The following is a 27,314-nucleotide window of genomic DNA, read 5'->3' as shown; positions in this document are numbered from 1 at the left end:
TCATGAAAATCTCACTAAAAAATTACTGGCACACTGTGCGGACACCCTCACCTCTCTCTGGTGTACATGATGAGAGCTGACACTCCAGTCCGGAGTGGAAGTGGCCACCGCAAGGCCATAATAAAGAGCCCTTTCTTTAATGTGAGCAGCTCTGTGAACGAGGTCAAAGGTCAATGGTACCCACTTTCCTGACACTTTTAACCCTCTAATAGACAAGAAGAGACAAAACATACAATTACCACTAGGTCAGACAGGCCCGTTGCTATTAAAACCGGTAGAGGGAAAAAAGGTGTGGATCAGGAGAGAACTCTAGCTGACACTTCGCTCACCCTGAGTGTGTAAAATCCTTCATTAGAGAGTGATAGCTCATCCCACGCCAGCTTTTCAACACAAACCCCACTTCTGATCCCATAACTATCCCAAGATGGAAATGATTGCATCTGGAGTTTCTAAACTGACAACTCTATTTGCACTGAAATAATCCTCTTTCTTGGCTCCTGATACCTGAGAATAATCTACCCAGTGAAGGGAAGGCATCCCCCTGCCCGCGCTTCGACGCAGCCGCTCGCTAATTTAGCCATCCAGCGTGGGCTTTTTGAAGCATGCCGTATTCTAACTGGAGCTTTTAGCTTAGCCTGCTATGCAGTAATTTAGGCCGGGCTCGGAGGATGACAGCTTACATATGTGCCGGGGTTGTTGTAGGGATCCGAAGATTACAGCACCTGCCAATAAAATGCATGGCGGAGCGCTGAACGGCTAGTAAGGAGCACGGATGCAAGCCCTGCATAGATACGGTGTGAAATGGACCCTACAAATAAAGATTTTATTATTTTGATAATGCTTCTATAAGTAGGAGCCATGGCTTATTGGTTAACACACGTCCACCGACACGTTAAACCTGTTAAAAGGTTTATGTATGTATGGATGGATGGATGGATGGATGGATTTAAAATATTAATTAAAAATATTAATTAAAATGCAAAAATTGCAATGTTTAATTTAAAATAAAATAAAAATCAATGAAAAATTAAGAAAAAAAGTTGTTACGTGCTAAGTAGTAAAATTACATGTTAAACTGAAAAGAAAAAAAACTCAAAATGGCTACACACATCCACACCCACAGAGATATATAATATAAATTAATGCTTCTATACACTTCCAAGTTGTTCAAATTGATATTTTAATTACTTTTTGTCTTTTTTTTATATGACTACACTTTAAAGCTGTTCTTTTCAAACAAACTGCAGAAGAAATGCTGCAGAAAAAAAGTGTTGAATAAGAGAAAACGCGAGTCACGCTGGCTAGAAAATTAATAGAAATTGCACCTTAAAACAGCATTAACAACTTATGAGAGCCATTCATTAACCGGCCGGGTGTTAATCCATCACTGAGAGAGAACCATGAAGGACGTCCTCTTACAGCGCCCTGGCAGGAATAATCACACGTTTCTGAAATTAAAATTCAGAGGAGGGTCCATGTATCACCGGCTAGTGTGAAGCCATGAGATAATAAAGGCAACGCAGGTAATAATAAATAGAAGACAGTGAATGAGAGTCATAAATACCCCAGCGAGCGCTAGTACAGAGTCACGTTTGACAGTATCGTGATGATGGGTAAATACATGCTGTTTATCCATTTGACCTGACACTTTCAATGAAGAGGAGTGTGTGGGATGAAGGGATGAAGAAAGACTCCCATCACAGTTAAAGATTAAGAACAACTATAACAACTATTACAAAGGGTTTGTTTTACTAAGGAGTAGAGATGTGTTTTGTGAATCATTATAGAGTGACACAATTATAAGGTCAATTCAAGTTCTTCCATTTCGTTTAGTAAGAACGAACCTCAGTCTGTCAGAGCAGACGCTATGTTTAATTAGACAAATTAAAATTACACTTTCAGGGAACAGAAGTTCAGTCGAAACATCGCAAACAAATGTTTTCACAATGTTCTGGTAAAAAAAAAAAAAAAAAAAGATTAGATTAGATTAGATGTAACCTATGCCCTTAAAAGAATGAGAAAGGTTTAATACAAGTTAACTATTGTTTAAAAACTGTTTTTATCACCTGTCCCCATGTACTTCCATTGTAAGTGCCTTACTGTAACAATGATTTTTAATTTTTAATTAAAAACGAGTTGAAAATGTGTTCTGTGATAGTCAGCATTATGCCACAAACGCTGTTAATAGCCAGAACATTCCTTTTAAGACTTTTGTTTTGTATCAAATTAGGATCATAAGCCCTTTAATGTTAGACTCTGAATGTCTTAAATCTTTTAATGTACTACTGTATGGTATACATTCATAAAGAGGCACCATGATCGAATCGCATGACACTGCAATATTCAGACAACCGTTACAACAATGTTAATCAATTAACATTGATTTCAAAGACATGGCGTTTCTTTCATGATGTTAGCATCTTTAGCTATTGAATAATTATTAGAGTCCTTCCTCTCCAGCTTTACAGGTTAAGTATTAATCAATAAACACATAAATCACAGATCAGTTTTTCTCAATACTTCTTGTAAAATAGATTCTGATTGGTCAATGCACCATTTCAGCCATACTAAATACTTTATGTATTTGTATGTAATTAAATGTAAGAGTTATGAAACTATATATATATATATATATATATTTAACTGTTTCAGTTAAAGTTAAACTGTATTTCTATTTTAATATATTTTATTTTTAATATAAATTTATTAGAATTAGAAGAATGGGTAAAGCTGAATTTTCAAAAACAGTAATTTCCAGTCTTCAGTGTCACATGATCGTTCAGAAATCATTCTCATATGCCAATTTGCTGTTCAATAAACATTTATTATTATATAAAACAGTTGCGCTGTTAATATTTTTGTGGATGAAGGGATAACCATGATTTTTTTTTTTTTTTTTTTCAGGATTTTTTTGATGAACAATGTCTTCACTGTCACTTTTGATCAATTTAATGCATCCTTGCGGAATGAAAATATGAATTTCTTTCAACAAAAAAAAACTTATAATGACTTGGTGTAACCATATAGTCAGGTTGAATAACACTAAAAAATAAAAACAATTTTAGGTTACCTGACAAAACATTCATAAAGAAACACTGCCATATTTGCCATGATTCTCTGACCTTATAGTCAAGCGTTCACAGTTCTGAGTCACCTGTGAAAGACCAGGGGCCTCATTTATAACCGTTGCGTACGCACAAAACAGGCCCTGAAAGAGGCGTACGCCACTTCCGACGCATAAGTTTTGATTTATAAAAACAAACTTGACGGGAAAATGTGCGCACCTGCACGCAAACTCTGACCCATGCGTACGTACGTTTTGGAGATGGAGCAGTTTGGCGACACCGATGGTGAGCTGGAGATTAGTGTCTTTTTGGTCACTTTTAGACAGAAAATCTTAAGAAAATTAAACATCTACAGTAAGATAATACAAATATAATTTCACTTACCAAGCCTGTCACTTGAAGCAAATATCCATGCCTTCTTAAATGTCCGCGCCAGCGAGCGCGTTGGGCCGTTTAGTGAAACTGACGCAGTTTAAATAAATAAAATAATGATTTAAACTATGTTTTACTTCTGATATAAACATTTAGATTAAATATGCCATTCAAATTAATGGAGTTAAACACTTAAACATGAAATCATTACTGAAAATTTACAACATTTTTTATATTCAATCAATAGAAATATTTGTTGTGGATGCGATGCTTTTGAACACTTTTCCTGTGGCCTGCTGTGTTTTAATGTTTTAACCACAGAGATGATTGCTTATCATGATAATACCAGATTGTCTGAGAAAATAGTTTTGTGCAAATAATGCCCAAGGTCTATCCGTTTCCATTAAAAATAGAAATCAATTAAAAATACAATTCGGCCAGTGGAAAAGATTGAGAAAAAACTTTCTCTGAAATGTATTTTACACTATTTGATTTATGTATTAAAAAACAAGGCAAGGATAGGCAACTACTTGATTTTTATTAATGTAATGTGTCTTGTACCGTTAAACGTTATCACGTGGATGAATAATTATATGCAAATGATATGCAGATGAGGATCTGCGGACAATCTTCCGCTGACTGGGATTTATAAAGTGAATTCTGCGCAGGTTCTGGCGTACGAACGGTTTTATAAGTCTGAATATTTTTTTGCGCACGCCATTTTTGGCTTTCGGGCGCACGTACACTTTTAGTAAGGATCCTACGCACAGTTTTATAAATGAGGCCCCAGAAGAGGTTATGATGGTGAAGATGGACCTCAGTTATCTGGGCTCTCAGTAGAGTGCTTCAGTCACACTGGATGAGCAACAGCGTGTGTGACTGTGTGTGTGTGGCGGCAGATTCTCCCTGGGCATCTAGGGTCACTAATAAGGATATGTTTATGCAGAGTGTGTCACAATCTTGGTGTCTTTTCCCCTCTTTCCTTCCCTTCTGTTTTCAATTATTTACCATTTTTGAGCAGGAGAGAGGAAGAGGGAGAAAAATAAGAAGAAATAAGTAGTCAAGCTTTTGGACGTTTCTCGATGGCGTACTGCACTTTTCTCAGAAACATCATGCATATTTAAAGTTAATAAAGCCTATTCCTTACCTTTTATCCAGACTTTTTAATGTTGCGCGAGAGAGGAAGAGCTGGGAACATCAGAGTGCTACTCAGAGGCATCGGCTGTGTCCTCAGGTTCAGTGTGAAGAACCAGACCACGTCCCTGAGGAAGACATACACACATCATTATTACACTAATGACATGAAAACAGCACCAAATAATAAAGCATTGATACTCTAGAGATGCTTTTAGCTCAGAGCGGGCCTTGCTGCTAATCGGCATCATGTTTCAGCTTTGGTGTCAATTAAGTTTTTGTGCACTTCTTGGTTTTCATACAGTATTTATGGAAGAGCAGATCAACAGAGAAGGAAAACAAGAACAGCTTATTCAAGTTTAAACTTTAAGATTTAAAAAAAGCTTGTGGAACAATCCCATAATGTTTTGTCACTCTCTGCTATCTGTAGCCAACGAGTGTTGTAATGGACATAGAATATCTAAAGCAAGTGTATACAAGATAACACTTGTCAAAGTAAAGGCTTTGGTGGGTAAATAAAATATAGCTGTTCGCCAGTTGGTCGGTAACTTTATTAGGAACAGAGTACCTAAATATATATTTTTCTTCTGAATAAAATTAAAATAATAAAATATCTATTTTTTAATATTTAATGAATTAAGATAATGCAAAATACAGTTTCATGTCTGCAGAAATGTATTAATATATAAGTCTAATAAATAAATTATTTGAATGATTAATTTATCAAAAGACATTTATGGCTAGTAAATGTTATTAATTCACCCACCATTGGCGTATAGGTGCTGTGGTAACCAAACAGGCAGTAAACGAAAATGAAACAATGTTGCATGAAAATCTACTATCAGTGACTTATTCTATGTAAACAGTAGATTTATATACAGCATTTGGAAACAGTCTTTCTTCTTACTGCTATCGTCTTCTGAAGACAACATTGACAGTCCAACGGTACCAGTCCTGTGAGCGATTTGTCTTCACCTCGTGCGTATGCGTAGTCGTGCTATCGGCTCAAACATGGGCATCTCCACTCAAGAAAAAGGCAGCGGGTGGATTTGGTAGGGAGTCTGACTGAGACGGTCATAAATCAGGGCCGGCGTGGCAGGATTCCGACAGGCTGCTATGGCTTTATCTGCTGAACAGCTTTCATCCTCCCCAGCCCGTTTATGCATATCCACTGGATATCCCACCTCCACGGCGTCCAAAGCTCGGGCTCAAGGCCTCTCCAAACCCGCAGTCTTCCCAGAGATCCCTATTCCCTTTCCTGCTTAATTGATTCTGCTGGGGTGTCAAAAAAAAAAGAGAAATATAGTGTATATCTCATCTTTTATTTAGGCAAGCTTTGATATGGGCGATATTTAAAAAAGGTTAATATATATAAGGACTAATCTCACGGGTGGGTTTAAAATTTCATGAACAACTATCCGAAAAATAAAAAGAACTAGTTGCAAGTGTTTTTTTACTTGAACTGTTTTTTTCATGAACTGACTTACATTTTACAGCATGAATGCAGAGTAAAGTTTAACTTTAAACAACTTCAAAGTCAAATATGTAACACTTTGCAAACCATTTTACTTTAATGTGATGTATTTCAGAGAGTATCCAAGAGAAAAAAAGAATATGGCATTTTATCCATTAGGAATTGACTGGATCATCAGAATTGCCCTGCGCATGACATGTTCGGGAGGGAGGGATTGAAAATTGGAGGGCTTGAAGATGTCATCTGAAAAGGAAAATTGTTTTAGAAGTGGAGCAAGTTTTAACAAAAGATTTGAAGATTAGCTATCCATCCATCCACCTAACCATCTACCTTCCTACCTACCTTTCCATCTACCCATGCACCCATCCATCCATCCCTCCACCCACCTACCTACCTACCTATCTATCTTCTTTTTCATCAAAACAGAGGTAATAGGTTTAGTTCTTAGTCTCAATGGTCAACTACCGTTGATTTCAGACTCTCAGATAGGCCTACAGTCTCCTGACGTAACGTGCCTGTAATCTCGAGCACAAAAAGGGGAAAAGGAGAGGAAGGTGGAAGCACAGGGACGGTGGCGGCCCAAGATGCCGGCGGAGCCGTGGAGAGCGAGCAGGCTTCAGCCCCCAGCATATTCATAAATCAGCTCTTTCAGGAGCTGTCAGCCACTCCATAATGAGGGTTATTATTCAGCTCGGGTGTCAAAGTTACTATCAAAGGACCGTCTCTGGAAGGCCCTCTCACTCTGCTCCTTGTTAAATAAACAGCGGCGTACACAAAATGGCAAACAAGACGTGGGTCAACCTGATACAGAGCGGGGCCACGCGGGCCTCTGGAGTAATTTACCCTTCGGGAATAGCCGACTGGGGAGATGGATGATATCAGGCCTTTCAGAAAGATTAATGGAGAGAGAGGACAACAAAAAAGAAGAAGTGAGAGCAACTGAGATGTTGGAGAGGTAGATGGAGGATAAGGAGAGATGGCATCACATATTTCTAACTAGAAGGGGTAATAATGTTTGTGTTCAATGACCAAAAAACCCTAACATTTATCCCTAATTAGCTATTTACCCATTTTAGCAGTGCAAACTATTCCCCAAACGGTGGTTAAAATAACTACCGACCATAAAAGAAGCTCATTGCAACAAAAAATAAAAAAAGGCTTCTTGCCTATACGCCATACATTAAGGCATATAAAATAAAGTTAAACGAATAACGACTAAGCTATCAAAATTGCAGAGCTCCTACAACTGACAGCAAAATTCCCCACATCACTTGACCTCTCGATGATAACAGTCTAATATTAACCCTCTACGAATATATGCTTTAAAAAATTCATTCTCTTTATTACTTTGTTAATATCAGACAGTGGCCTCGGAGCTGAGGGTAGTATTAATTTTGAATACTTGAAGGGGGCAGAGGAGATGAGGGGGCGAGAACTGAGCTGTATGGCAAATGAAAGGGCTAATCTCTGTTTAACATTAACAAGGCTCCACACATCCAGAGAGCAGCAAGATTATAGCTCTCAACGTGGGACTCTGGGTTATGGCTGCACTGAAATACTTGACTGAATATTAAAAAATGAACTGTGTTTTCATACATAGTAGGTTATGGAGTAACTTACTATGAAATACTTGGGTAACACTTTAAAATAACAATAACAAACATTATAAAATACTTGATTCTGATTAGTCAATCATGTCATTCTGCAATCAAATGTTTTTGCATGATGATGACTACTAGTTTCTTATATAATTAAATCATATTGATAAACTACTACTACTACTACTACTACTAATAATAATAATAATAATAAAAATAATCAGCCAAAATGCAAGCGGAAAGGGTGGAAAATAATTCTTTCTTCATGGAGAAAGGGTTTAGAATATGATTATATTTAGTTGGCATCTTGGGTGGTAAAATCAATTAAATTCTACATTGAGTAAATGGGAGGAAATCACTGATAGTTGCAGGCCATTCCTCAAATTGTCATAATTACCACAGCCAGAGGGGTCACCATCACTGACTCTGTTCAAGGACAAAAAAAAGACTTTCCCAGGAGGAAGAGGAAGTGCTTTCCTCTTGTGTTTAAAGAGGAGAGCAACTCCAAACAGTGAGGAGTCGTCATCGCGGGCATTGATTTTCATCTCACCTACCTGAAGGCAACAGATTAATCTTTTACATCTGTGAGTTTGAGACAGGCCTTCACGCTGTGCGAAAAATCACCAACATACCAGAGACCAATTAATGATTTTGTCATTTCGGTGCCGGGACAGTGCATGTTTGTCAAAGTATCTCTGCGACGGTAATTTGTGCCATCTGTTCTCGTAGTAGTGAAGAAAGCTGAAATATGTGATGCGTTTAAACTCAATAATGTGTCATATGACTGGTGGGGCCTTGTCTGGTGGACATGAAGAGAACATATGTTGTCTTCCAGCCCGCGGGCTGACATTGAATATGAGAAAAGACAGTACTTCAAGGCAAATGCCGTCCCTGAAGAAAGCCTGCCAGAACCTATATGGCTCAGTGTATTGACAAATCTCTTGTGGACGGCACAGACGTGGAGGTTTACGAGGCTAGTCTCTTTCAGTCCCCGTCGCTGTGATGGGAAGGACTGAAGTCTTCAAAACAGGACTGTCCCGGGGCGGCTTGGGGGAACCCCGATGACACGTTGACTGACACCTTGCGGGCCGAAGTTAAACCATCTTTGAATTTAATTAAACAGCTGAAGATGCAATAACCTTCACTGTTTCTATATTTGATCCAGTTTAACATGCCCTGCTTGTTTATTACGCACGAGAGGTTGGGGTTTAATTGCAGTGCTGAGGTGAGACTTTGGCCTGAAGATGGATGATACGTAGATAGACTCCTGCCATTGGAGACTGCAAAACATACCGGCAACACCGGTGATGAATGACGAGTCAGAAGCTCAGTTTTCCCATAGGAAACCATCTTGTACAAAAGGTAGAAAGTATGACAACCAACCTTTACAGCTTCCCAACTCCTCATCTAGGCTAAACAGTGGAAGTTTCTACACAAATCACACAATGTACTGCTAAGCTTCAATGGTGGCAAAGGATAAGTCAACGTTTAGTGTCAAAATATCTTGGAGGATAGACAAGAAGAAAGGGAAACGAGTAGCAAGAAGAAAAATAGCAAGTGGCACATCTGCAAATTAGCTTTGACTGCTCAACAAGGAGCATGTGTTGACAAGGGAGAGAGCTGATGTGATTTGCTGACACCAGCAGAAAAAAAAAAAAGAGAGACAAAACAAATCTAATCATCCCTTCCCATCAAGAGGAAATCGCTGCCTTCTTCTTTCCACAAAGACCCCCTTGGCTTAAATCAATTTCTAACAAACTTGATTCTGAGGTGGTAACGGGGGGAATCAACAGTACCTTTCAATTTAATTCAGTGCCGCGCTCTGGGAGAGAGCAACTTTCATCCATCACCATCATGAGGCAGGAGCACAGCTGTAACGCTTATATACAACACAAGACCCGGTGGAGGGAAAACCCCATGAAAATACATCTTTAAATATCAGTTTACATGGCCAAACCACTCACATCAGGTTGTGATGGGAATCACTGGCTTTTCCTATAGAATTCCGTTTTTGAACTCTTTTGTAAATGTGTCTCTTTACACACTATCATAAATATCCAGTAAAAAAAGTTGATATTCAGTAACTGCGCTTACAAATTCAGTGTGTGTTTCGAACTCTAACTTTATGTGTGATTTTCAGCATATTTCTACCACAAAATTTAGCAGTTGCTCCAGAGATAAAAGAAGCTGATGTAGTGAAGTTTGCACTCAGTCAAAGGCAAGAAAAATCTAAAGAGACAAGAAAGAGAACATCTTAAGGTCAAAAAACTTTTCACACATTTTGTTTTACTAATGTGGCTGCAAACTGCTTAAAGCAGCAATACAGTTTCCTTCAAATGGTAGTTAGTTACAAATGTCAACAGTTTAACTTTAACCTTGTAAAGCCCAATATATATGAAATAAATCAAACATATTCTTTTAAATGGAACAACGTATGGATAGTTAAATAAATAAAGTTGCTTTAGTCTAGTAAGTGTTCGTCTAGAAACATTACTAACAATACAAGTTAGTAATAGGTCGGCATGAAATGGAAGTTGCAATAGTCTTTTCTTTCCAATTGTGACGTATATCAGAGTGAAACGGCTTCTCGTACAAGAAAAATTTAGAACGGGACTTGATTTTGTTCATCGGGAATTCACTGGATGGTTGTGGTTTGTTATTGGTCGATCTCACCTCATGTGAGTGACAGGTTGTCCCGCCCTCGCGCCAGTAAACACATCATCACAGAACAGATGTCGCTGCAAGAGGGAGAGGAAGATTACAAGGGCGCATGAATAAAATAAAAAAATACTACAATATTCCATAAAAAAATGAGAATTGTCCATTTTGATTTCATGGGGACTTTAGATTGTGCACAACAAAGCCAAGTTTTGATCGTGTTGATAATTTAGAGGTCTTAAAAATGTGCATATCAAATATGATACAGTAGGCTTTATAGGATTAAAGTGTCTTCAAACCATTTCTCCACCATGATAGTGGTTGACCTGAAAGAGAAAACTGACTGTAAAAGGACAGTTTAATCTAACGTACGCTTCAGCGCCCCTAGTGGCGGCGTTGAAAATGCAATGCACTCTTGCTTGCATAGCTGTAAGCGTCTGCGTTTGCGTTCGCATACTCACAGAGAGTGCGTTTGGAGCCCAAACTGGCAGCTTGCACAGGTGAACATGCCGCAGCTGAAGAAGATGATTTGCAGGAGGAAGCGAAGACCCTTCTGAATCGTTTCTCTTCCTACTTCACTCTGGCCACATCCTCCCTTTCCCTCCACCCCCCCGCCACTTCCTGTCATTAAGCCTCTCACTGCCTGTCCCTAAAATAATCCCAGCAGTTTTTTGTCAATCCACTAATAATTCAATTTAGCAGGCCCGGCACAGAGCTTCGCCATTAGTTTTGAGGACGTGATTTAAGATTGATGACTTGTGCCCCTTGGGAGTCTGTTTCATGAGGTGCTGGGGGGTAGCGGGGGGCGCCGCGGCCAAGGTACGGAGGAAGAACAGGCATGGGAGTCGAGCGAATTAAACTTTGGAATTGATTTTCTTAAAATTTGAGTTGACTAATGTGACAAGTCGCAGCTGTGAACGGCAGAGCGCCGGGTTAAAAAACCCGCGGCCTGTCTCCTCCAGGCTTCTCACAGTGACACGCCAGCGAGAGAGAGAAAATGTGTGTTAGGAGGCCTTTTTGCGCACACACACACACACACAAACATATGCTGCCGCTCAGTCATCAACCTGCTGTCACCGACACAAATTACAGCTAGGAGAGAGAGAGAAAGCTAAGAAGAGAGACAGACCTCACATCACCACAGCCTCAGAGTTGCAGGTACTGCAGGTAGTGCTGACAAGGGACAGGTCACTGCTGTGACATTGTTGAATAATTCAAGAAAAGAAAGAAGGAACGAGGGGGGAAGAGAGAGGGAGTAGATAAGTCAATGACAAAAAGTATAGAACATGTATGGGTGGATACTCTCGGCTTGTCGTAACACTCTGCTGTGCCATCAAAAGCAACATATTGCAGTGTCTACAAGTTACATCACCGCAATACAATACTTCTGGTCTGGGAGGCCACATCTGCTAAAATTTGCATCCGTCTACTTTTCTGAGTGCAAATCACAGGCTTCTCAGTCTTTCTGAAATTAAAGATGACCCTGAAATTAAGTTTCTTAAAGGTATGGACCTTTTTTTTCTCATGAAACAATGTTGATGAAAAATTTGTGCTTTGAAAAATGTGTTGAATGTAGAAATAATTGAGCATCAGTAGCCAAATAAAAGCAGTTTCATTTTACACAGAGTGGGTCACCTCATGGAGGCCGCCATTTTGAGATCACATGGTCAGTTAAAGTTCGTACAGTTCGCTTTATCTCGGTCATCACTCTTTTAGCAGAGACTTTTACTCATAGAATAAATGAATCATGGCCAAGTAATGCATTTCTACAATTGGAAATATAAAAAGATACAATATACAAATTGAAACATAATGATATATATATAGAGATAGTAATGATAAACAGAGATATATCTTGTCCTAGATTTTTTTTCTCATTGAATATCACAAATACATTAATTTGACAAAGCAAAATGTGTTGCGAATACTGTTTTGTTTAGTTTAGCCTTTTAAACCCTCATAATAATTTGCTCTCCAAAGTACCACCTACTAGACCACCAAACAGACTGAATTATTTTCTTCATTAACAGCAGAGTGGCTGTAATTCCCCGGCCAATGTGAGTCACAAAGCGGTCCTGCTTGATCCAATGGCGCAATTCAGAAACGACTTAAAGCAGCAGTAAGCAAACAGAGCCGAGCGACGTGGCCCCTGATGAGTGAACGCTGGAATTGGTTTCACGCTCGAGCGCAGCCTTTAAGACAAAGTACCTCAGGAGATAATTATAGTGTCAAGCATCCGCCAGGCCGGCCGTTGACGATTGGCCAATATTTAGCTTTAATTAAATCAAAGCAGAAATGTAATTTCTCCTGAGTGATCTTTACACAGAAAGTCGACTTTAGAAAAACACAACATAAGTCTTAACGCGTCTCCTTTCGTCCCCTCTGTCGCTGCTGAAGTTTATTTTGCGACCAAACACATCATCCAGCGTATGTGAATCCTGCAAACTGATGAAGTAATGAACTTTGTGAAGTGTTCATTCACCTGAGAGCCATCGATTTAATGAGCTGGCTCTTAACTTTGGGGTCTGTGAGAACTGTATATTATATTTTCATGGCACAATACCAGCCGGATTGAATACAAATTATATTAAATGGCAAATTGTGTTAATCTTAAGAATATAACCGAGATGCTACAGAGTTTAGCTTAATACTTTGACACTAGTGCAGTAGGGTTGCAAACAATTTGGGACCTCAAAAATGGGTCATGGACCAAAAAAATTATTGAGAAGTTGTAGAAATGGTGTGCGATTTCACAGTAAAATGACCATAAAGTTGAGGAACGCACTTCATCGTAATGACATGAGGCCACAAGCTTTTTGAATGTTGCTGAGAATGGCACACATACAGCGAATACATACATCTGCAGTAAGAGCATCCTAAAATAGACATCCCATACAAAACACTCACCGGAGACATCACAAATATTTAAAATCTATTACTTTCAATGCCTGTGCTTAAAGTCGTGCTATTGATTTCATTTGCTGGCATCCAACAGAAAGGGCTGTACTTTTCCCTGCCTGCTGTTTGGGAATATGGCAATGTTTGGCTATAATCATAGAGTGGACTATTGATCTTGCTATTTTAATATGTTGTGTGAGCAGCTCTGTTTGACTGCCTTTTTTCATTAGCCGACGGCTCTCTGCCTTCAAGCCGGGGAATTAAAACTGCCTCTTTCTCTGTTTGGACTGCCGGATGAAGCCGGCTAAGAAAGGTCAATACAAAATTAATATGGGCATTAATATTCTTAATGCAAACCTGACGCGTGCAAAGTCTTAGTTTTGACTGAGGTCCGCACAAAGTTAGATATGATCCTCCCGAGGCGGCCTCAGGCGCAGAACACCTGCGGTCACACATTAATTGCGACTGTCTTGTGCACATCATAAACTCGCAGCTGATGGTGATCAGAGCGCTTCGGCGATGACTGTGAATCTCCTTCATTTTAATTGATTGTAAAACAGCGGGAGAAAAAGTGCTTCAGCAGCGAAAACATTCAGAGGTTGCCTCTGTGTTAAGAGATTTAATTACATTTATAATATGAGGAGGGATTTGACTATGCAAATGCCTTTAAACTGAAGAGTGTTGTATGTAAACACGCCAGTTGATCGGTGCCCAGGAGGGGAGCGAAGGGATGATCTGTCTGAATAAGAGACCCTACATAGTTGCAGAAGAAAAAACGAAGGCGATCCATAGTTCTTAAATTAGGCTAATTATAATTAGTGTAGACTAACTAACTGCTAAAGCTACTCTCTACTCTAAACTAGAAAAACTATCTAGAAAGAGAGACATTTGGACCACATAAAAAGCAAAACTTGAAGAAAAAAAGTACACACTCACAGGGCATTACACTCCAGCTTGCCGTCATCCCACAGTGCATCACTTCCCCAGGTAAAACGCGCACACGTACACGGCTGTGGTTTGTTCCTCTTTGGACCACTGTTGGTATACACACACATTATCAGAAGTGGAGACACTTTAAGACTTTTACTCAGCTGACCACTTGTGTTCAGATCACCAGAGACAAATATTAATACCAGGATAAACAGCCTTGATTATTGGTAAATAACCAGAAAGTACCCTTATTAAGATTCTAGGCCAAAGACTATTGTCTTACCTAACAACGAGTACTGTAGTAGTATGTTTTCAGAGTAAACTGAAGGCTTGGCTGTAGAATTCCCATCTGTGTAGATGTAGATGTACCTGCTGTTATTTATGAGGGCTCTTGTTTAGGCATGCACACCACAGATGCTGGTAATTAATCCAGCGCGCAATTAGATATTGTTTCAATTCACAGCTGAGTGTAATTAACTTCTGGAGTCCTTCCTCTCGGAGCGAGCTGGCACTGGGTTGAATTAGATAGTATAAGCATGATTTCTAATCTCTAACCTAAGGCAAGAAGTGCAGGACTAATTTCATGTTTTCTTTCAGAAATAATCAACTTCCTTTGAAAGTGTTTCTGAGGCTGATTAGTTCACAGACCGTTTAATTGGCATGTTGTTCAGATCATATGAGGACTGAGGTCACATTTGCAAATGATCTAGAAACGAGAAGTTAGTATTACAACAACTTTGGATACCAAAAACAGGTAGTGATGGGGCGTACTTGTTTCACCAGACTTGTGAGGGCCAAATTTCTCAAATATAATAAAATGACTTCATGAGATTAAGCGTTAATTTTCTTCTATATTAAAATGTTTTTTTCTCTACCAGCATTAACACTAAACTACAAACGGTTACAGTAACTTCCGGACAACTAATAGTAAGCCATTTGTAGGTGGATTTCACCATAAAACGTGAATATATACGGAATCTGGAAATAAATACGTGTATATACTGTATATGCCAACATATCTTTCAATACATAATAAAATGTCATTAAATAAATCAATGGCCAATTGAATTATTAAATGTGCATGTCATTCATTGACACATTATTGAAAGACATTTTGGAAGAACTATTTATTAATATAGACAAAAGGCTTAAGGCTGAGATTTAGGTAAGTTTGTTCTGAATGGTAAAATATAAAGAAAGGTCCTCCTTTTCGGTAGAAAGAAAATTGGTTTCTCCCAAGTCTTTACCCTGTAACTTTCAACTTTTGAGTTACTCTACAGCTGCCTTCCATAAGACCTCTCTTTGATCCGTGTTAATGGGGACCATTAAGGTCTTTTCAGTGTGTAGACGCATGGAGCAGCTCCATTTATGTTGCTTATGAGCAAATCTCGGGTTTTGGGCGAACTGGGAAGCAGACCACCTATGACTCTGGCTCTGCTGGGCCGTATTGCCATATCCTTCACCAGAGTGATGCTTCATGGGTTCGCCTTGACCTCCCCACCATTTCCAGCCATCAATCTGAGCCCGATTCTGCCTTCTGCCTTTGTAGATGGGCACATCTTTTTATTCTAAATCCGCTCTCATTACGGTTCCTCTCAGCCAGTAAGTAAGAAGACCTCAGCTGAAAGTTGGGAAGGTAATTGAGCGGATCTTTCCCTCCGCTTCAGTACTGAAGCGAAGGCCTACCCAGCTCCTATTTGCCTAGATTCAGGATGTAGTGGCTACGGCTGAGCTGTCGGCCGGACTTCATCTGAGCGTTCATGTCTGGGCAGTGGGTTCGTCGCCTCATTATCAGCTGGTAGAACTGTCAGAAGTGGGGAAAAAACATGGTTGTAATGTAATCTGGTCACTGGACTTTTTCCTCTTCTTAATGACGGCCTTCCTCGATCTCTCTGCCCTTCTACTCTTCCTAGTCACGTCTGATGGACATGGCGAGGAGAACAGGCCGATTGCATAATATGATATTGATCTTCACCCGGGGGCAAATGCTATTATCCCTGATAACCACATAGATGAGACAAACAATCTAAAATTAAGAAAAAAAATAGAAGGAAAGAATGCATTAATTTGCCGTGCAAACCTCCGAACATCTGTTAACTAGTTAGGCTTGGTTAATAAGCAAAATAATTAGGGTTCTATCTTGTTTGATTCCCTCAGCTTCTTCTTCTGTATTCATATCTGGAGAGCAACGAGCGCTGCGACCCTCAGGCAGAGGAAGCAATAATATGAGCCCAGGAGAGCCATTCACAGGCAGGGAGAGAGGAGGCATCCAGAGGAGGCTCCCTGGCTCTCCACCTGGGCGTCTGGGAGGCTAAACGGTGCAGATATCGCTTATTAAACCATCTGCCTCATGCTAATTAGATTATTGCAGATAAAGAGAAGGAGTTTTCTTTGTAAATTTTAATGAGATAATGTGTCAACCAATTGCACAGGGAAGATGGATGTAATTCGGGGACTCCAACTGCAGAATTTCAGGTGAAGGTGTGCAGAGGAACAGATGCGGGTTTGAGGGTGATTAATCGCGTGCATCCAAAAAAAAACAGCTAAGGGGAATGAAAATAAAAACACAACCGCACAGAACCTCCGAGATAAAAAAAAAAAAAAAAAAACTATCCGAGAGCTGCAGCGATGTCTTGGATCACAAGTATTTTTCGGTTTCTTCAGCTACTGACACTTTAGATTTTACTACTACTAGAACTAACATTTTTAATTTTGCTAACTGAACATCAAACTGATAATATATACTGTGAAATTAACCATTGCAACTTTTACTCTATGAAAATGATACATTTTAAGTAAGTTACAGCTGACACTCAACTGTCATTTCCACCATGATGTGGTAGACATTAAATTAGTTTGTATCTCTGTTGATGACTGAAAAAAAATATTACGAGTTTATTTTCTAAAAATACATAGGACTAAAATAGCCTCAAGTTAAAGAAATAACATTATTATTTATACTAAATATAAACTTAAATCTGGCAGCAAACAAGGTCAGTATTGATTTACTATTGTACGCCAGTAACAGGACTGACAAAGAACACCTGGTCTAACAAGCACCTGGTTTCCCCTTTTTGCCATACGTAGATAAATTTCAGCTTTGAAGGAGAGAAAACGGAGAGCTTTGCTAACTAATGAAGCAGAGGCTATCGATTAGGGCCGTCACAAGAGGAAGGCATAAAAGTACACATTCAATAAGGGACTTCATATCCCCGTCCAGCTAGTGTAAAGGTTAAGTGCTAAGGAATATTACCAGGATCAATACGTGACTGCAACTTCACATATAGTGCACCATGTCTTCTCACAGGATAACTTGACTTATACAGAAGGAAAGGAAGTCCCATTTCCGTGGAAAAGGTAGGAAGCTTGCATCACAGTGCGCAAACCCCAGTTCATTGCTTACTGGTGGTTAGCGCCGTTCTGTAATAAAGCCTTCGCTGTCGTCAACAACTCAGCAGTGTAAACTGGAGCTTATTAAAATTTAATAACCGTCACTTTGTCTCTGTTCACAATAAATAACAAACTCAATTTCCTCCCCGTTACGGCAAGAGAGGCTCCTTAAGCAAGACAAATGAATGGTTTGCAGCACAGACTAACAACATTAACTGGCTAATTAAACAACAATAGAGGATGCTGGGGCTTCTTGCGATAATTATGCAATGTAGTTTAATGAAAAGGTTAACTGTGCATGAGGAATACGATGTCTTTGTCTCAGTGCCAGACCATTTGGGGAGCAGAAAAAGAAACACATTTGCTGGATTTTCCTCACTAAACAAGGCAAATTAAATGTGTTGCACGGCTTCTGCTTGGTGTTTTCCACAGACACCAGTCATTAGTATCCCAGACAGCTCAAATATAAATGAGGTGTAAGTACATACTCTGATGGCTCCGTGATGAACCATTCTTGAGGGCCATGGGCTTATGTTTAGCACATTGCTATGTGGTGCACATGTGGGAGATGCGGGTTCGAATCAATTTCACATCTGGTCCCAGCTCTATCCTCTTCATCCCATCAACTCCTGTCAGATTTACAATCACAGGGCACTTTATTAGGTACACCTTGCAAGTACCAGGTTGGACCCCCTTTTGTCTTCAGAACTACCTTAATTCTTCATGGCACAGATTCAACAAGGTGCTTGAAATATTCCTCAGAGATTTTGCTCAATATTGACATGATAGCTTCACGCAGTTGCTGCAGATTTGTCGACTGCACATCCACGATGCGAATCTCGCGATCCACCACATCCCAAAGTTGCTCTATTGAATTGAGATCTGTGGAGGCCATTTGAGTTTAGTGAACTCATTGTCATGTTTAAGAAACTAGTTTGAGATAATATGGGCTTTGAGACATGGCACGTTATCCTGCTGGAAGTAGCCATCAGAAGATGGTACACTGTGGTCATAAAGGGAAGGACATGGTCAGCAACAATATAAACTATGTTCAATTGCGACTAAGGTGCCCAAAGTGTGCTAAGAAAATTTCCACCGCACCATTGCACCACCAGCAGCCTGGACGGATCCATGCTTTCATGTTGTTTACGCCCAAATTCTGACCCTACCATTTAAATGTCGCAGCAGAAATCAAGACTCATCAGACCGGGAAACTTTTTTCCAATCTGCGTCCCAATTCAGAGGCTGCATTCGAAGGCCGACTGCGTCCCCGTGGACGGCGAAGGCTGTCCCAATTCCAAGGCTACTTCAAATGCGGCCTCCAAATGAGTCCTTCGTTTCCCGTGCAATGAAGGATATAAAAGATGGATCCTTCACGGCCTTGCCTATCCCAGAATTCATTGCACGCCAGTACCGACAGGATTATTTTTGAGAACATTTTTAGAATTACACTTTTAAAAACGTAAGTATTGGGTTTCAACTTAACTCAAATATCTAATGATACAAATGTAAAAATGTAAAAAAAGTTTAAAGCAGTTCAAATGTTGACATATCTTGCTAAGATGCAATTCTATAGAGAAATGGACCATGGTGAATATATTTAGACAGTTTGTGAACCCTGTTTTGTTTTCAGACAGTTTACTAAAACTTTCAAACAAGTCCAGTACAAACGTTACTGCCACTCATCAACGGCAGTTGTCACAGTATGGGTGACAAAAACAATCCTACAAAGGCTAGACCGTCCCGATTAACAAAGCTTGTTCCGACCTTCGTGGCCTTTTAGGTCAGTATCCTTCGAAGGATGCAGCCTCTGAATTGGGACGCAGCTACAGTGTGGTCCGAAGTGTTGTGCGTTCAGCTCTTCTGCAGACCTGGGTTGTATAGATGAAATCCTCACACAAGCTGACTCACTGTGCTCCATATACCTGTATGGCTTGAGAAGCTGGTGACAGCAATATTATCCAATTGTGAGCTCCAGTGTGACTTCTCAGGGTTGGTCAGGTGACTTACTGAGAGCTCTCCTCCACTGGCCTGCTCTCACTGAAACGTTCTGAAAATGTAATTACAGCCTCTGCTGAGAGGTATGGATAGCCATTTCAGTCAACTACATTTCCATAAGCTAAGCCTTTAAATATTCCATTAATTGATAATGTAAATGCCCTTGAGACGCAGACTATAAGCTGGTAAATCACTACTGGGGCCTCCTTTCCATTGCAACACTACCGTCTCAGAAACAAAAGCTCTTCTAAAACCTTCCAACGGAGGCCTAACGACCCTCCTGTTTCTACATCTATACAACAAGCTGCTTTTTGCATCTATATCCCAACACATGGCCTATAGGTTGATGATATTTACTAGTGTGAAGGGTTTCCCTCCCCGCAGTGCCTGTAGAGGTGAAACTCACCTTGAAAAGTGACTTTTTCCTTCATTCTGATTATGAACATTTATGATTCTACAGTTAGCTAAACTCAAGTAATAGTACCTTGGGTGAAAAGGCCAAACTGGCCCTGTTGCTACTCTTCAGATGAGATTGATTACGGTCACTCGAGTTTTGTGTACTGACCCTTCAGAATGGCTTTTTGGGAAGGCATATCTGAGATATAGCGGAAAGTGACAGGAATGAATGCGATCAGGAGAAATCTAACCTGTATCACCCATATGAGCATCACAACTCACTCTGCCTGAAGCCTCCAAGGCTCTTCCTAATGTTTTCAGCCTTCGATGTTCTGAAAAAATGAGAGAGAATACAATTACTTAAAAAATATATAAATATGCACACCATATATGCATACCATAATACTTAGAGATGTGTATGTGTATGTGTGTGTGTATTCCAACCACAGAGTGTTTATTAATTGAAATAAAAACCCAGAGAAGTCAAAAACAACCAAGGGATCAATAATGTATGGCTGCGCATTGTGCACAGCACACGATGCTGCTGTTAATTATTCAGTAAACGAACTGACATACAAGTCCATTAGTGTTTTTTAAACGCAAAATTACTGTGCAGAAGAGCAGCTAGCTTTCATTTTTTTTCATGGCTTACGAGCTTAAAGAATTTATGATAGAAAAATATTTATCTCGTTTTGAAAGCGTAGGATGCAAATCTCCAATGATGAACCATAATGGATGATGTCTTTTCAAAAATAAATGTGCTGTACAGAGCATTCCCACTGCAGGCATTTGAGAGGCTTTTGTAATGAATTTGTGATGAAGTGTTGGTTGACAAATAGAGAAACATGAATATTGTAAGCATTTACAGCGTTTTACTTACAAGTTGACACATTTAATATGCTCACTAAAAGCTAACAGGTTTAAATGACTTTTCCTTCAGCTGAGTGCAGAAATGTATTTTGTATGCAGGAGTGAACCTGCATTCTTGTTAAGGGATGCATGTGTAGTCTTGTATAACATCAAAGCATCTGTTCATAACATTTATATTTAAAAAAAACAAAATGCAGAATACCTTTTTCAGCAAATGGTCACACACTAACAGAAGCATGCACATACATGACAAATCTGCCACAGATAATAACTGAAGCATTTTGGAAGAAAAAATTAAATGATTGGGACTGTAAACTAATAAGAAAAACAATTACATGTGCTGATTACTTATATTAATCAAAGTTAATTGCATATTGTTATTATTGTATACACATATACATACATGTATATACATGTGTGTGTGTGTATATATATATATATATATATATATATATATATATATATATATATATATATATATATATAATGTAATTAGGTTATTTTGTGTCCTTTCAGAGTCTCCAAGGGTCCTTGGTTTTTGAGAATCGCCCTTCAATCTGATTGTTGTATACTGGATATAGCAAATGACAACAAAATGAATGTGTTAAACGAGATAAATGGCATATTGTTATTTTCACAATAAGTGTGCGATTAATCTTGATTAATCACACAACAAAAGTGTAATTAATCCGATTAAAAAATGTAAGCGATCGACGGTACTAATATATATACACATGAATTATATATTCATATATATACATTTTTTATTGCATTGTTATTTGTGTTTTATAATATCCGTGTTATAATGCCAATCTAAGGCCCAAATGATATCCATCATATCTGTTTGTTACTAGTAACCACACCAAGGCCTTTGATCACTGGTTAGCTGTGTATACATTAAAGATTTATTTTTCCTACACCCCTGGAGGTATGCTTAAAGTATTTTCACACCCTTTCTTTCCATCGCCTCATCTATCCCTACAAACATGTCACCTCGTTACGAAAACTGACAGGAGTCAAAAAAAAAGCAGAGACGGTAAACAGCTACACGACTGCGGGACCGAGCATTGCTTTCAGAAGATCACAGAGCAGAAATTGCACCTGACATTTCAAAAGACAAAAAAGTTACGTGCACACACGCTCCGCTGACAGAGTTTCTCCCCCGTTGCCCTCTCTGGGGTGTTTCTTTATTAATGAGCAGCACACATAAAACGCAACAGTATGACTGAGGGTGTCACTCATCAAAAAAACTCCATTCACAGCCGTCTCCTCGCATGGAGAGGAACGATTCTTTTTTATAAGGACCAGAGACAATCGCTGATTGCCCGGTCTTTCAGATGACCAGACCTTCAAGCCTCATTTTTCAGACACGGTATGAATATTGTATGCAAAGTGAAGCTAGTTTTTGGCAGCACAGGAAGGAGCCGCAGATATAGAGAGGAAGGCATTTCCTCAAAGACGGCTTTACTCTGTGAATATGTGTGTGCGTTTGTGTGTGTGTGTGTATGTGCACATGCAGGAAAAAAATGCTTGAGTGAGTGACACTTTTTTTTACCCAAGAAAGAACTGTTATTTTATTCTTCTAACGCAACACGCCAACCTCTGGATATTGTTTTTTTACCTTAAAGATGCACAGAAATAAATACACTAATTTATTTTCCTAGCAAGAAAACAAAGCAAGAACATTCCCAAAATAGGATCACACTCTCCATTTAATTGTGTGTATAATCAAAGAAGTGTAGCACAACAGAAGTTTTGGTGTGCACAGCAGAGTAACTCATAGCTGTGGGGCTAATAGGGTGGGGGTGGGGGTGGGGAGTCTGGCAGGGACAGGTTTGATGTGGAGCTGTCACTGATGGAGAAGGTAGCTGAGCATGTCCAAAACACCAAACACAGACCTCTGCTCCTCCTCTGCTCCAAAAAACAGAATACAGGAACACAGTTGTTTGAATAATAAATACTTGTGGCACTCGAGTGGCAGGGTGCCTGCAGAGACGCGCGCCCAGAAAACGATGTTGATGTGTAGGGAAAGCCTGGCCCGACATATGTTGCCATGAATAAGGTATACAGGACACATCAATGCAGCTTCCGGATTTCCAGGTGAAACAGGAGTATCTCTCTGGCGTAAATTGACACATCCTGAGAAAGAATAAACTTTTGGAAAAAAATAAAAATAAAAAATAAAAATTCGCCACAATTCATTTCCCGAGATGCTGACCAAGTCTGTGGAACTTTTCTACCGGTCTTGGGTGATGGTATCTTATTACCGATTTAAAACCCCACCGAAAAATCTCCAGCTGGTCATTAGCTCGACTCCTAGCGGATATGGCCGAGGTGACCTGGTAGACCATCTTGGCAAAGGATGCACTGATATTAAAATTCTAGCAGATCATGATAGACTGATTATAGGCTGAAGATATTAATGGCTGGTATCAAAATGATATACTGTATTTTCTCCAAATAAATTAAAACACTAAAAACTAGTGCTGTCAAATCGGTTAAACGTGATTAATCGCATCTAACAGAAAAGTTTGTGTTTACATAATATTTGTGTATATATATTATTAAATGTACATATATCATGTATATGTGTTTGTGTATATGTACATATACACACTTGTATACAGTATATATATGTGTATAAATGTGTGTGTGTGTGTGTATACAGTATATATACACAGACATATATCCAATATATATAAATTTTATATGTAATAACATATTATGCAAACACAAACTTTTATGTTAGATGTGATTAATCACGATGAATCGATTAGACAGCACTACTAAAAACTAGTCTAGCTTTCTAATAAACCTGGCAATGGATATTGCTGGCTCTGTGATGAAATAAAATCTTTAATCTCTTCAATCTTGGTCAGTCTGGTTAGAGTTAGCAGACTGCTATAACTGGATAATGCTGATTAGTTAATAATATGACAACCAAATGACTCCACTTACTTTCTAAACACACGTTCCTGGTCTTACTGTGTCCAATTTATTCATTTTGAAACTGGCTTCAAATGACTTTTGACTTTCCTTTCTGGGATGGGAAAAATAATGTTAACTAAGGCTACTAAGTGATGCAGCGGATCTACAATCTTACCAATAGTTAATGCAGGAGAGCAAATCAATTTTTGCATCATTATTGAGATGCTCTTAAGTGAACTTTACATTCAGCCTCCACATCCCAGACAAAAAGTCTCTTAAAAAGTGGCAGCCGGTGGCGTTTCAAAATGCGACATTATGAACTCATATTCAGCTCTGGCTCCATTCTGGTGAGGAACGCTTTTCACATTGAATATTCTGTTTCATTCTGAAATATGACACATTAAGTTAGTAAAATGGGTTGCAAATGTAATTTCTGACTTTAACTGTGTTCCAAGACACAGTTTGACCACATTAAGTTAGTATAACTTAGTTTTTCCAACAGGGAGTGCACTCTAAAAAAAAAAATTAAAAGAGCTAGGAAAAAAAAAAGATCACTGAGCAGGTGACTAATAAAAATCAAACTGTACGCATGTAGAATATTTCATCCATTTTGGGACAGCTGTGTCTTTTGATGGCCCTGGGAATGGAGCCATTTTAGTAGTTGATGTGTCCATCCGTCGCCGATATCTAATACGCGGTTACGCCGCGCGCCGAACATGACAGAAAATCATTAGCCACCATTGGCTGCTAACTGTCACATGAATGATTGAAGAAGCAGTGAAGCGTTCAGTTTTGCGTGGCAGTTAAACGTCTGCCCGAACGAGCGAGAGCCCAGCGAGACCCATGATGAAGCATCTTGGAGCGAGGCCACAGTCACCCTCCTACATAAAGACAGAGAGAACGAGAGCGGGAGGGGAAAGAGCACCTGTGTTACAACCAGCTGAGATCTGACACCGGGGTCAATCCAGCCATATGGAGTCTGCTCTATACCAAAGAACTGTAAATGCCATGGCTTTGCACAGCTAGCCGGACACAAAGAGGAAGTCAACACTTCGAGGGCACAGAGGGGAACGGTACCTTCATAAAATCTCGGTAATCCTAGTCCCAAGATGCTTTGAGAGGATTTGCCTATCAGACCAGTGGACGGGTGCGCTGCCTGCAAACTGGAGGAGAGAGTCGCTCTGACACAGTTCCCCCATGTCTGAGCCTCTATACTGTAATGAAAGGCTGTTCCCCATACTGGGCCATGTAGAGATTCTCCAGAGTTCCCCTGAGCCCTATCAGCTCCTCCTGAGAGAGAGAGAGAAACACACACACACACACACACACACACAGTGAGATGGAGAACTCCTCAAGGGATTGACCAGTCTGTCTATGCTCACTGACTACAGTCGCTGTTATTCCGGCTCCCTCTCGTCTCAGCGATCCCTGTTCATTAAGGTCATTACTGTAAAATGTTTTTCCTTCATTTCAAAGTGGGAAACACATGAATTAAAATGGTAGAAAATTGTCAAATTACAAATTGAGCCAGCACCTCAATTATTTGCTTCATTTGATAATAACGTGTGGTTAATTATTCAAAGAGGTTAATTAAAACGAGGTTGATGAAACTGGAATAATGCAAGGGCTGCTAAAATGTTCTCGTATGTGTCCAACTTGCATGTCTGAGCTAAATATTTTTGACAATTAAATCCTAATTAATATAAACATCAAGAAATATTAAATCAACACTCATCTGTTCACTCAATCATGGGTCTCAGTGCTAAATGGGTTTACCATAAAATGTACAGGAATATTTTTTTTACACTTATTAATTTTACTCTACATCTGACTACATCAAGACCTTGTTCTTTCAATATAATTCTTATATTTTAAATACAACAATGACCATGCTTACCAACTATCCTCTACTAAAAAAATATGCAAAGACAGGCAGTGTATTGCAGTGATTTTACCACGGTTAACGGGTGTAGTTATGCATACTGTGAAGCAGAGCCAATAACCCTCTCAAACTAGTAAAATCACTATAATAAGCAATGACAAAAGACCCCGAGTTTAATAAATAATTACATTATTATTCAAATTTTTATTATTATTATTATACAATCTAATTATAATTATAACATCTAATTATTTAACATGGGATCTTTTGGTGTATTACGATTGTATAATAATAATAATTCCATCCCAAAAAAATTCTGTGATATACTGGTTCATAGTATGAACTAATGGGCAGTCAATAGTGTGCTTATATCGGTTATTTGACAATTGATTTTAAAAACGGGTCATCCAATAATTAAAAAAAAAAAATCCAGATAAATCCAGAATTATGCATTTTATAAATTTGTCATTTTATCATCCAAGCATACTTCCGTACTGGAAGTACTACTGATGTACTGCAGTACTATTAAAGTAAATGCAATTTGATTGGTGTGTGAAAATACTGGTTTAGTTGGTGAGTGCCAAACAGGGAGGTAAAAGCACTGGCTCAGTCCCACTGGAGCGTCTTGACGTGAGCCCTACGGGGCATTATTATGGGACCCGGAGCGATCCCAGTCTAACCGCCCCGCCAGTCAGCTTGTTTTATTTACTCCGAGCGCTGTGTCCGTCTCACTGATGCGTCTGCAAGGACTGGGGAAATAAAGCTGTTCGTCTTTTTATGGCTGCCGGTACTGTTTACGGCTGATGTGTCCTAACCGCCAGACGACACTATTTATCTGCCTCCAGACGTCCAGCTCACTCGATCCCATTCCCTTGTGCAATATTTCACCTCGAAAGTCCATTCCTCAACTGAAGTGTGTATGCGCTCGTGTGTGTGTGTGTGTGGGGGGGGTTTGCCGGGTGAAAGATATTCAGGTAATCACTGTTGATACAAAGGTTAACAGCTTAAAATATGGTTAGTAAAAATGTTAATCTTTCTAGCAGTGCTTGTTTAAGGCAAATATTAACCTTAAGTATAAAACTTTGACACGTAATTAATTAGTGCTACAAAGATTAACAATATCTTATGATTCACAATTTATTCTTTTTGACTGGCAGAAAAAAAAATCTCTTGTGCTCGCATTGAAAAAGAATCTGAGCCATATTTAGGGAGGAGAACGTCATAGAAACGTAAAGGTTGGGTCTTTTGACTTGGGCAACCTAGCAACCACTTTGAAACCACCTAGCAACGCCTTTATAAACATCCAGAACACCCTAGCAACACCGTCCCAATCTCCCAGACAGGTTTGGCACAGGTACATTTTCTTCTAAAAAAAATGAATTATAAGAATTTAGTTAAAAATTATATAGTTAAATAATACTATAAAATAATTCTAAAATTACAAAATAATAATAGTATAAATAGCCAAAATATTTTATTAATAAATACCGGTTATTAAAAATAACAAAATATGTAAAATAACATGTTTAGAACTTTTCCTTATTACAATTTTGTTGTTTTTCATGATCTCTCACTATATGAAAATAAACTTGTTTCCAACAAAAGCATCATGAAAGAGTCCGCTGTTTTTCCATTTCCCCTGCCGTCTCCAGTCAGTAGGAACTGACCGGGTTTTTTGACGTAAAATATTTTCATCATGGGCTGGCAGCACCCTTTCATGC

The 27,314-nt window shown here is 39.1% G+C and overlaps 1 protein-coding gene across 1 annotated transcript in view; it reads right to left on the bottom strand.

Annotated features, from left to right (window-relative positions):
* LOC311080918 (uncharacterized protein) overlaps positions 1 to 27,314 on the bottom strand; it is a 143,217-nt gene that overhangs the window by 109,675 nt on the left and 6,228 nt on the right. Inside the window, exons 3-8 of the mRNA XM_084111153.1 lie at positions 24,789 to 25,001; positions 20,165 to 20,245; positions 14,136 to 14,234; positions 10,317 to 10,381; positions 5,479 to 5,846; positions 4,585 to 4,699 (exon numbers count right to left, since the gene is read on the bottom strand). Of these exons, the coding sequence (XP_083967279.1) occupies positions 10,365 to 10,381; positions 14,136 to 14,234; positions 20,165 to 20,245; positions 24,789 to 25,001 (410 nt within the window). The 3' untranslated portion in view covers positions 4,585 to 4,699; positions 5,479 to 5,846; positions 10,317 to 10,364. The remainder of the gene's footprint in view (positions 1 to 4,584; positions 4,700 to 5,478; positions 5,847 to 10,316; positions 10,382 to 14,135; positions 14,235 to 20,164; positions 20,246 to 24,788; positions 25,002 to 27,314) is intronic.

The sequence above is a fragment of the Abramis brama genome (assembly GCF_963993115.1).
Source record: "Abramis brama genome assembly, chromosome: 4".
Taxonomy (NCBI): Eukaryota; Metazoa; Chordata; class Actinopteri; order Cypriniformes; family Leuciscidae; genus Abramis; species Abramis brama.
The sequence above is the reverse complement of the archived record's forward strand: the minus strand, read 5'-3'. Positions and strand labels throughout refer to the sequence as shown.